The 12621-nt window shown below is 35.7% G+C and overlaps 2 protein-coding genes across 4 annotated transcripts; both read right to left on the bottom strand.

Moving 5' to 3' along the window:
* Positions 1 to 5678: 5678 nt before the first annotated feature.
* LOC131670916 (putative odorant receptor 92a) lies at positions 5679 to 7376 on the bottom strand. Of its 3 annotated transcripts, none has more exons than XM_058946911.1 (5): positions 7004 to 7376; positions 6514 to 6879; positions 6247 to 6451; positions 6035 to 6190; positions 5679 to 5976 (listed from the first exon to the last, which is right to left on the bottom strand). In XM_058946911.1, exons 1-5 carry the CDS (start codon positions 7369 to 7371, stop codon positions 5926 to 5928), a joined length of 1146 nt encoding a protein of 381 aa, XP_058802894.1. In that variant the 5' UTR covers positions 7372 to 7376; the 3' UTR covers positions 5679 to 5925. The 3 variants fall into 3 exon arrangements, with proteins under 3 accessions (XP_058802894.1, XP_058802895.1, XP_058802896.1); XM_058946912.1 differs by having other exon boundaries at positions 6065 to 6190; XM_058946913.1 differs by having other exon boundaries at positions 6247 to 6421.
* A 2450-nt stretch (positions 7377 to 9826) lies between these two features.
* LOC131670874 (putative odorant receptor 92a) lies at positions 9827 to 11709 on the bottom strand. Its single transcript, XM_058946851.1, has 5 exons — positions 11342 to 11709; positions 10426 to 10791; positions 10166 to 10364; positions 9942 to 10097; positions 9827 to 9877 (listed from the first exon to the last, which is right to left on the bottom strand). The coding sequence occupies exons 1-5, from the start codon at positions 11707 to 11709 to the stop codon at positions 9827 to 9829; spliced, it is 1140 nt and encodes a 379-aa protein (XP_058802834.1).
* Between the last annotated feature and the right edge of the window lie 912 nt (positions 11710 to 12621).

Here is a 12621-nt window from a genome sequence, read left to right as displayed (position 1 = left end):
CCTTTTAAAAGCAAACCAGACCTCCACGTGCACTGCGTTTATCCCGTACGTTGAACCTTTGTCTATAAAGAGTTTTTTTCTACGAAAGACAGGCTATAGGTGCGATATGTAAAGCTTTTTATAAATAAATATTTCACTTGTGTGGCTTTTGCAAGGGTTAATGCACTTGCCAGAGTTCGTTGCTTTTTCTACTTTAGCAGCTTTTCTGTACGCTTGCACGACTGACGTGGCTTTTACGGGGGTTATTGCACTCATCGGAGTTCATTGCATTATCTATTTTCAATCGTGCAAGGAAACAAGACGAGCGCGGGTTGTGTATTCTATTTCTATATTCACAACTGACGTGGTTTTTGCAAGGGTTAGTGCACTTGAAGTTCATTGCTTTCTCTATTTTAGTTTGTATGAGTTTTAGAAATCATTGCGAAATTCTGGTAATAACTACTTTAAAGGGATTGCCCATTGTTTAATACTTAATGATTACTTTGAAAAATGAGTTGTAACAATAAATTTTATTGTTAAAAATATATAAATAATTAATATTACTCGAAAAACATTCTCAAAAGATCTCTCTAAAGAATTGACCACACATTTTAGCCATTTTGTAAAATCTTAATTCATATTCTTCATAACATTGTTGCTCTACACTATTATATTTTATGTTCGCAATCACGGAATAATTTTTGTGTTATCATGCTGATAATTTTTAAATACTGAATGCGGATATTTGACAATCCGAAAAAGAAATATCCCAAGATATTATATAGGGAAACAATGTATGGACATTAACAAACGAATTCAGCATAAGTAGTATTAGTATTTTACACGCAGTCTCAATTGGTTTTGGTAAGCATTAAATAACTAATGTCAATAATTTTTGAAACTCCATCTATAATGTCGTCCAGTTTCTCAAACACTTACTCTCAAAAAATAACAATGATTCTTATAAAGAATTGCAGAATAATAAAAAAAAAATAATTTTTTTGCCATCCTGCGATTCATTAAACGATTTATCATGTTATATTATAAGCAACGATTTATTCTAGTTGTGACTGGTCATAGTGTGACAAATTTTAAATTAGATATATACCTGCAGCACAACTGATTGTCAAGGTACCGACATACAAAGAATTATAGAACCGATAACCCAATTCGATGATGCTGTCTGTTCTCATAGAGTGTAACGCAAATTTTCAGTACTTTTATGTAGATTTGACAGACTGTGATGACGTTGAATGTTACGGATATCAACTTTAATATTTCGTAATTATCACGTTTGTAAACCAATTATACACTACGCATTCTATCATATCATATTTTCGTCCGATTGTTTATGACTGACTGAAATATCCGTGGTTAGTCAGGTCGGCAGATTTGCGGCATGCTTACGTAAAACTGGGCGATGATAATGTTGTAGGGCGTTATCAGTGACTTTGCCATCCTGGAAAAGGAGAGAAAGTGCAGCCATGTGCGTAACGATAAACTGTACTTGAGAGACGTAAACTTATAGAAATATTTATAACTTTAATTACATAGATTTAAAAATTTGAAATAAAAGAAAATTCATTACGTGGCGCTGGATACTTTCCTTGAGTAGCCGTGCATTTCGACTAATGCAGCGTCATCGCATAAATTGTACAGTTGACGAGCTAGCGCGGGAAAGTTGTCCAGTTTGTGTGACATCACGTTAAGTTGAGCAAAAATAAATCCGGCGATCCTGGTATCGCTGACTACATTTACTACATCAATGTCCGTCGAAGTTATGACTGTCCGTCAATCAACGAATTGGAAATTTTGTAGATCTTGAGGATCTCGAAAGGTAGTTCGCCAGATTCGATGTTTTGGTCCAGTGGAGTTATCATGAACACTCCATCAAAGACTCAAATAACAAGAAGATAGCTATGGAGATGTTACCAGAATTGCAATTGTTTTAGTTGATTGATATTTATGATGTACGTCGTTGTATTATAAAAATAAACAATCTAAGCAAATAAGTAGTAAATATATTTTTTTAATTTGCTTGCACGAGTTTTCACATTTTTAAAGTGAAATTTTTAATTGTACAGAAATCAATTTATTTAAAGAAAGTCAATTATTTTTATTGTTATTGTATAATAATTAAAGTATAATATCTTAGAAATTTTGTGAATTAACTTGAAATTAACTTGAAAATTTTGTGAATAATATCATATTCCGTTATTTCGTTCAAATATATAAATTAAAAACAAAGAACAAAGAAAATAAAGCCAGAACAAATTATGAAATACGTACCTACAAGTGCTACCATAATTTAGTGTGGTGGTCTATTCAAAGTCGTCATCATTGAGTCTGCTAATCCGGACAAAGGGCTTACGATTACACGTAGTAACAAGCCGGTGTATACAAATTGTACTTGTAAGTGTGAATGCAACAGTCAACAATATCTTTGAGCAGATGTGTCTCAACAATCGCAATTTTGACGAGCTTGCGCGAAAAAATTGTCCAGCTTGCGCGACAAAACGTCAGTGGTGTCGCTTGTGATGGTCACTCCACCGTCGAGAGAAACATGGTACGCGTGGGGTGCGCGTATAGGACAGCCCGTAAATCATCAGATCGGTCATGTCATGGACCTGAAGGGCCTTGTAAGTGAGTTCGCGATTCCTGATGCCTCGGTGCAGTGGAGTCAAAGTAAACGACACTAAATCGATCTCGACGAATGGCGCGAAGGCTTTGCCGATGCTTCTGCAACTACAATTATTACTCTATTCCGATATAGCATAGTGTGTTGGATTTACGTTACCGTGACGTATTTCCTTACTTAATAATAAGCGTCACAATCTTTTGTTCAAAATAACGAATTACAAGTAATATCTTTACCTGCTTTAAATAAATCTTACGAAGTTGTCGATTTTATCAACCGGACTTCGCTTTATTTTGTTGACCGTACTTTGCTTTATTATCTATACTATGTCATCTAATATTATGTCCTTGCGTATTCTGATTGTAGTTTTATAGGATATACTAAACTTGTAAAAGTTTGCTTTCTTCTAACTCCTCTGTCAAAATATAATAATGCTTTATTTGAGTCCATGTTAAGAATGTCGCTATGTAACATTCGATAACTTGTTATGCAGAATCTGTAATTCTGGTACAATATTGTTACGTTCTGACAATGCGTTTATGCTATTTACCTGGACAATATCAATCTTTCATTGCTTGTAATTCGTTACGTTAAGGACATCACAGTCATGTTACAATATTTCCAGGAGAGACGTTGGCACTGCTTCTGGAGTATAATTTTACATATCCCGATAACGAGAAGTAAAAACGCAGCGGTACGGGAAAGTAAGCAAGCGAATCCTTTTCAAAATCGTCGCGTCCGTGACGACAGCCCAGTTGAAACATGCCTGTCACTTATGATATTTGCGTCGTGATAAATCACGAAGCACGCGAACTTGGAGGTGGCCGATATCGTTACGATGGTCGTGTACAAAGTGTTGACAAAATCTTGCGAAGGCTAACTATACTGAGCATTAGCGCGACTTAAATAGCGCGTAAAGATGGCGAAGGTGCTTTTTACAACGTCCTCGCCCGTGAAGAGAAAGGGCGAGATAATAGTTGTCTTCACAGTGCAACATTGTTTTCGAGCTAAGACGAGTCCCCTACGTGGTTTCTCCCGCTGCACTGGCGCTGTACAACGGTATTCCCCCTCCGCGGCACTGCACACTCTGTTATTCCCTTTAATAACCTCGGTCGACTGAAGTTTTTCTTGATAATTACTCGATCGATATCTTTGTATGCATATCTGCATCAGTTTCTTGGCGGCACTTGCGGCGGCCGCATCGCGAAGTCAACCACCCTGGCACAAAGTCTGGGCAAAGTTTTGTCTTTGCGACACTTTGATGGCAGTGTCGAAAATATTTTATTTATTAAAGAATAGCTAAACCACCTTTCAGATAGTTAAATTTTTCGAAATAGAGAACGCTTATAAGCATAAATATGCTCGGGGATTATTTTGAAAGCTCATCAGCAATTATTTTCAGAATGAGAATGTAATGATCGAATAAAAGAAATATCCCCTATCTCGTATTTACGGTAAATAATTAAATTACATTGTTATTACAGTATCCAGATGAATCATACTTCTGATAGATTTAATATGGAGTTGTTACGTATTCTTCCAATAAATTTTTTACAGTTAAATAAATCAAAATCATTGAAAGGTTCACAGCTATTAATCAAATTTTTGGAGATAAGTGTATGTGCACAGAAAAATATCACAGTAAAAACTACTCACTGATATATTAGTGCTTCACTGCAGTTCATCTATGAAGTTTTGAAAGGTCTTTTTCTGAGCAAATAGAGATACCCACTATCTTAAAGAGAAATAAAATAATATTCATTTTTATAACTTTTTGCAGATTTACAAGTTGCGTTTGCGTGAAAACAATCGTATCAACTTTACATGTACTGATATCAAAGAAACGTCATTAGATGAAAAAACGAATTTCTAATTTACATTTTTTATTGACAAGGTGCAATTTCATGGTATGATTTTGTATATAATTTGCAATATCTTTCAAATATATAGTGGCTCTGTCGCGTTGACTCCGAAATTTTTAATAGCTACAATTGATAATAAAATACGGAATGATAATAATTAAGCGAATAATTTATCGACTGTTGGATAATTATCTCATTCCAACATTTAAATACAACAAACATCAATTAATTTAAACATTTTTTAAAAATTGGAATTAATTTTTCAATTAATTCTTTTAATCAGTCTCCATAATTGTTAGACCATTTTTGTGGTTGAATCTTCTCAGATAAACAACAGACTCTGTACTGTAGTATATCCAGTTATCCAAGCCATAACATGGATGCAGATGTAGTGGAATCTATGATAAGACTCATAGCCCCGAAAAAGAAGCCAATGACTATTATGATGGGCATATCCGTGGATTGGTTAAATCGTAGAGCCTAAGAATTTTATAATAGGTTGCGCAATTCAATGCGTCCAATCGTTTGATCTACTAAACATAACAAAATAGTCAGATCTACGTAAGTCTTCTGTAATTTGACAAACAATTCTACGTTCGCCGATGATGGTTTTACTATTCTATAAGCTTTTTGTGCTTTTGAAATTAACGTGAATTAATTTGAAAATTTTGTGAATAATATCATATTCCGTTATTTCATTGAAGCTGAACTTGACAAAAAACCTAGCCAATTGTCAACTAACCAAGCGGAAAATTATCATTGCGACATTATGATCAATGTGGCGGACACCAAATGCCGAACGCAATCATGGTTGTTGAAAGTTAGCATCGAGAAAAATACGTCAATCAATCATTATCGATGAAAACATGAATGATAACCATTATGGTTCGGTGCATGGTTGATTCTACTTTATATGAATTTTGCAATTACGTTTGATCTTTTTTTCAAACTCTGGCGATATCTACCGAGTCAGCTGGACAGAAAATTTATTGATTTTGACTTCTGCATCATATAATTAGCTGAATGATATTTAAAAAAAATGAAATTTGTCAACAACCTCTGCTGAAGTTCAATGCACTATTTACAAATTCATTGTACACATCTGATGGGAGATGAAAATCAGCAATGCTTTTTCAACGAATAATATTCAGTAATATTTTTATTCTACTTGTCTTGAATAAATTATACCTTGATAAAGCCACGACTCGCTCGTTAACTGCATCTTATGGATATCGCATGACTTATAATGTGCAACAGGTGTGTCGTTGCTGTCTGAGCTTTAACCGTGAATACAATATTGCCTCTAACGAACTTGTCAGCATTTGCTACTTAATGACAAGGTTTTTTTTGCTTCCCTAAAATAGCGCTCGTAAAAAAATACTATTAGCTAGATCTTCTTCGCTATTTTATTTTTATGTATTCAAAAATATAGATCGAAATTTATTCTTATACGGATGACTGCAACAGATTGTATCCCGAGTATGATATCTTAACAACCTAAAAGCAATTTGATTTAGTAAGCGCACATTAAAAACAGGTCATCGTTCGGTTAAACCTTGATAAAAGACTCCAACATAAGACATACGAAAGCTCTGTTCGAAATCATGATAGGATGCGACGATCTTAGAATCATCAGCGACAGATTCTTCTTAACTTCTATAGAAAGCGGCGTCCAGTCAATTTCGAATATCGCATCGGCCAGACTTTTGCTCTGAAATTCGTGCAACATGTTTAAATACGTCGAAATTCAAAAGTATTCTTTCTTACCTGTACGGCCACTTCGTTTCCAAAATAGCAGTTGAGAAATAGCCGACCGAGCATTATACTAATATAGAGAATGTAAGCAAGTTTGTCGGCGACGCCAGTGGTCATTGTGGACAATTGGTAGACGCTCATGCATATCGCCAAAGCATCCACGTAAAACTGAAAAACGATGTAGACGCTGAAGGCGGCGGTTATCGCGTCGGCAATGCTGAGATAAAAACGAATCCAGGGTTGAACCGTTGATTAGCGACGAGCCACTATCGTACTCACTTATACAGATGAACGTGGTGATGCACGCACTCCTTAAGCAGCTGCTTCTCCACTTCGACCTGGCTGATTTCGGCGATTTTTCCAGGCAATTCTTGCAATCTGTGCTTCAGTACCTCCAACTGTCCGCATAATTGCCACATGAAACCTGTGGCAATGAGATCACTGGTGATTCCAATGTGCCCGAGGTAGAAAGCAGTGATCGCTTGATGAGCATATGAGAGCCAATAGTTTATTGGATTCGCGAGGCTGTAGGGTAATAGCACTGGGTAAGGCAGAACGCGCAACTCCACGTCAAAACTCAGCGGTGTTGTCAGAAATGACAACAGCAGCAATTCATAGACGATGAAAATTTTTTTGGCTAGTCTTCTACAAAAAAAATAACGATAGATTTATAAGAATTTCGTTTGCGTGCGTCACAGCGAAGTGTTTCACCAACTCCTTCGTCATAAACGATACGGTAGTTTAATCGGCAAATGTAATTCAAACTAACTTGCATTTATCGTCGTAAACTCTGCGGACCCGTTTCTCGAAGGCATCCCGCGCTAAACAACAGTCCTCTTCGAACATACCAATCAATTTATCCACCTTGTTTCGATTGAATAAATAACAGCTCGCTTTTACAATAGCCGCCTCCAGCGATAGTACAAACGAAAATAAACTATTGAATTCACCGAAACTTTCTGACTTGACGAAAAATAATTTGGCCATTTGGAAGCTGTTTAAGCTGATTAACGAAACTATTATCATCAGCGAGTAGATATGGTAGATAAACTTTTTGCCAGAAGACCAATACTCCGGACACCACGCACTTAATAGCATTAGCAAAGTAAAGTGGAGGGGCAGTATTGTCGTTGCCATGAGTTATTCTGTCGATGTCGCAATGTCGACTGACGCTGCACGTCCCTAGAAGTGTTGTCATGGGCGGCGTATCCATGTAATTTCATTGAATTTTTTACGAGCCCACCTGGCTTATCTTCTTTGTATTTTCTGATTCCCCGTAAAAGACTATCGACATCACATTGTGCGTCAGTCTTTTGACGACAGTCAAGCTGTCTCCATTGTAACAGTTATTGTCAATTTATTTGATAATTTAACTTCAACTGCATTGTGTTTCGTGGAAACATAAATTATCAATTGAAAGTAGATACCAGTTTCCTTGAATAAGTGCAATAATGTTGATGAGAGGTGGAAAAAGAATATGATGAGAAGATATCACGATTTTGATTTATTTTGTGTCTTTGTTTAAATATTACACAGATTAGTAGTACCTATATTCCTTTATCAGCTACAATACGAGGGTCGTTTGAAAAGTCCGTGCAAAGTCAGAGAGACGGCGCTACTAGTGCGTATCAAGGTTATTTTCAGTTAGTGGCATATCTTGGAAGAGCACACACCAAGTTTCAGCCAGATCGACCAATTACTTTACGTTTTATATTCGTTTCAATCAAAGAAATCGAGCGGTTGTAAAAAAATGGACGAAAAAGAATTTCGTGTATTGATTAAACATTACTTTTTCAAAGACAAAACGCCTCAGGAGATTAAACAGAAGCCTTAATAAACATTATGGTGATTGTGCACCTTCGATTATAATGGTTTATAAGTGGTTTCAAAATTTTCGGAGTGGCCATATGAGCACAAAAGACGCTGAACGTTCTGGACGCCCTGTTAAGGTTACCACTTCAGAAATCATTGATAAAATCCATGATATGGTGATGGCTGACAGAAGAGTGAATGTGCGTGATAATGCTAGAACTGTAGGCATCTCGAGCGAACGGGTACATAATATTTTGCACCAACATTTGGACATGAAAAAGCTATCCGCTAGATGGGTGCCGCGATTGCTCACGATTGACCAAAAACGAGATCGTGTGAAGTGTTGCAAGAATGGTTTGCCGCTGTTTCAGCAAAATCCGCAAGACTTTAGGCGTCGTTTCATCACTGTAGATGAAACATGGATACATCACTACACTCCTGAGACCAAAGAACAGTCTAAACAATGGGTTACCAAGGGGGAATCTGCTCCGAAAAAAGCGAAGACAATTCCTTCGGCCGGGAAGGTTATGGCGACTATCTTTTGGGATTCGCTAGGAACAATCTTCATCGACTATCTGGAGAAGGGTAAAACCATTACAGGCGAATATTATTCATCGTTATTGGATCGTTTGAAAACCGAGTTGCTAGAGAAACGTCCACGATTGGCCCACAAAAAAGTCCTCTTCCACCACGACAATGCGCCAGCTCACGCCTCAGCAGTTATGGCCGCAAAACTGATAGAGATGGGGTTCCAACTCGTTTCACATCCCTCCTATTCTCCAGACTTGGCTCGGTCGGACTACTATTTGTTCCCTAATATGAAAAAATGGCTGGCGTGGAAATGATTTTATTCAAAAGAGGAGGTGATTGCAGAAACGAATGCCTATTTTACAGACTTGGACAAATCCTATTATTTGGAAGGGATTAACAAACTAGAGCAGTGTTGGATGAAGTGTATAAGCCTAAAAGGAGACTATGTTGAAAAATAAAAAAGATTTATTAAAAAAAATCAAGCAGTTTTTATTTTTGCACGGACTTTTCAAACGACCCTCGTAGCTATAAAATAGCATGCAAGAGCTCAAAAATTTCTGTCAATAATACATTCAGCAATGAAGGTATACTTAAATAACTTAAAAATTAAATGGACAATTAAATAATAATACATATTCTGATTACTTTTAGTCACATTTATATGTACGTGGGAGGGGCCTATATATATGTATAAATATATAAGTTAGTAGAAGTGAGTATCGGTGCGTGTGCATACTTTCTTCAGTTAAAAAAAATATATTCGTATACTTGCAATCGATTATCATCAAGAAATGTAAATAGTAAAATATAAAGAGGTTTAGATAGTACTCGGAAAATTCTACTGGACGTGTTGTTTATCAAGTGCATTCACTGAAGAAAACACACTTAACAATGTTTTATCGTATTCAAACCAAGTAGATGATTTACTGATGATACACGCCAAATCCCTTATAGGCATTTTATCTTTACATTTGTTGTTGGATAGCTCCGTAAGGTCGATTTATCTGTATTCGACAGTGGAATTTCTTCGAATAATATTTATCTCATTTCTGAAATGGACATACTGTGTTACAAGACATTCATACGCATTGAAGATACTCGTCAGCTGCATAAATAATTTTATTGGCAGTTAATACGAATGTTTATATGCGACAGCTTTAATAAGAAATGTCACCTCTCTCATATCATCTGCTATGTTATTCTTATGTTTGAAAAAATGTTTAATTTGCCCAATGATCAAAATTAATTATCATACTGAGGATTTAAGCAGGCTGTAACCGGAGTATGAAACCTTGACAACCTGAAAGTAGTCAAATTTAATTAGCGTCGGTCAACAACCAAGTAATGATAATACCTAGCCGAACCTTTATGAAAGTTTCCAGCATGAGGCGTACGAAAAATCTGCTTGAAACTATGATGGGTTTCGATGTTCTAATAATCATCATCAGCAGACTTTTCTTTACCTCCGTGGAAAGTGGCGTCCAGTCGATCTGGAATATTGCATCGGCCAGATCTTCACTCTGAAAGATAAGTGCCAAGCATCGCATGCGTTGCTATTATTGCTGAAGGGAATCGTTTTTACCTATACAACCACTTCATTTCCAAAGTAACACACAAGGTACAATCGCCCAAGCATCATACCAACGTAGCTAAGGAAAGCAAGTTTTTCCATTACACCAGCAGTCATTGTAGTCAATTGGTATACACTCATGCAAACGGCCAAAGCGTCGCAGTAGAACTGAAACACGATGCAGATGCTGAAGGCAGCGTATATCGCGTCGGCGATGCTACATTAAAAAATGAAAGCCAATTGAACTACTGATTAGTGAAGACCCTGGACTTACTCACTCATACAAATGAACGTGATGCTGTATACATTCTTTCATTATCTGTTTCTCAAAGCTGACTGTATTGAATTGGGAAACTTTTCCATTTAACTTTTGCAGTCTATGTTTCAATATCTCTAATTGTCCACACAAATGCCACATGAAACTTGTAGATATGAGGTCACCAAGAAGGGAAACGTGCCCGAGATAAATACAATTGATTACATGGTCAGCATATGTCAACCAATAAATCACTAAATTCGAGAGGCTATAAGGCAGATGAACTGGATAAGGTAGAACCCGCAATTCTATGTCAAATGCTAATGGAGTTGTCACAAATGACACCATCAGAATCTCAAAACAGAAGAATACTATTTTTGCAAGCTTTCTAGTAAAAAAAAATTAAAAACGATTCATCAGTTTCTTCTGTTCATTTCGGAATTTTTGAATATAATTTTGTCACTTTTGATCGAGTCATTAGGAAATATTAACGACCGAATTCGAATTTCTTCGAAAACCCTCTCGTCAATATCTATAGCGTACCAAAAATGAACAAAAACTTGTCTCGGTATTCCATGAACTATTTAATCGAATAATAAATAACCGATAAAAAATTGTTGGTTATATCTGTAATATGACAAACCACTTATCCATGATTGTGTGCAGTTTATTCTTTACACAAAGAAATTTTAAAATAAACTTATTTTACGCTATCATATGAACATATAAATTAAAATGTAATCGTATACAAATGAACTGCCATTGGAAAGCAAATTTAACTCTTAAATTTTTACTATGAGATTTTTTTAAATATCAATATACAGTTTGCTCGTATTAGTATACTATAGGTATTGAAAAAGAGTCTCAAGTATCCTACTATGCTCTATCATATATTTTATAACTACAAAAGGCGATTTATTGAATAAAATTACACTAACATGCATTTATCTTCGTATACTTTGCGGATATTCTTCTCGAATAAATCTTGTGCCAAACAACAATCTTCTTCGAACATGTTAATTAACCGATCTACTTTTTCTTCGTTGAACAAGAAAGTCATAGCCTTTATCATACCCGCCTGTAGTGCCAAATTAAATGTGAATAAACTGTTGAAGTCGCTGAAATTTTCTAATTTGACGAAAAATAATTTAGCCACTTGGAAGATGTTCAAGGAGATTAACGAAGTGAACATAATTAACGAGTAGATTCTATAGATGAGCTTTATGCTAGTAGGCCATTGTATTAGACATCGAACACTAAACCACGTGAGCAAATTGAAGTGGAAAGGCAGTATTGTTGTTGCCATGAGTTACTTGGTCGGTGCCGGAACAACGACTGGCGTTGCGTTGCGATGGGGGATCGACGCTTGCGGTGTAACTATGCAATTTAAGTTGAATTTTTCACTGCTTTTGCTTATCTCATTATAATTTTTCACAATAACCCACAGTGTATCCATCATATAGCCGCACTGTGCATCAGCTTTTTCAAGATTGTGAGTCACTGTGAGTAGTTGCTGTAAATGTTACTGGCCCTTTCACCTGTAAATGTAATCTGAAAAAGGGATGTTACATGTCTTCAATTTCTATAGCAATAAGAATATATAATAAAAACAATGAATAACGAAGAAGCATCACTGTACGGAGTCGCCAATTGAAAAACAAGGAGCTTAATGGAAATAATAGTTTTGATAATTTGTGTCATTATTAATAAAATGATCGAAAGATAGCAAAACAGATTTCAGTCATCATTAATTGTTTCATTGTCATACAAGAACTTACATTTTTTGGCGACTGCACTTACAAAAGTTAAGGTATGTATACGTCTATTAAAGATCAAATTAAAAAGAATTAGAAATCTAACCTTATTTCTGACTTGTTACGTTAACAAATTAAATGTAATGTAATTTTATACAAATAAAAATAACTTTAAGTCAACTTTACGCTTAGCTTTTTTTATTTTTTCTCGAGACGGTTACACAAATTTGAATGAAAATTAGTCGCATTCCAATTATATTTTTAGATACCATTTATCTTTCCTTTAGTCAACCGTTGAAGGGTAGATGTGAGAATGTTGTCCTCTTTCTCTATAAGTATTAATGAATTACCCTTAACCGTTTTGCTTGCTAGCTCATACGCAATCACTATAAAAGCCGGTTCACTATGTACAATACGCAGATAACATCAATATATAATAAATTTGTTTTTTATACGTCTAATGT

This window comes from Phymastichus coffea, unplaced genomic scaffold (assembly GCF_024137745.1).
Source record: "Phymastichus coffea isolate CEN01 unplaced genomic scaffold, Cenicafe_Pcof_1.1 PCOF00117, whole genome shotgun sequence".
Taxonomy (NCBI): domain Eukaryota; kingdom Metazoa; phylum Arthropoda; class Insecta; order Hymenoptera; family Eulophidae; genus Phymastichus; species Phymastichus coffea.
The sequence above is the reverse complement of the archived record's forward strand: the minus strand, read 5'-3'. Positions and strand labels throughout refer to the sequence as shown.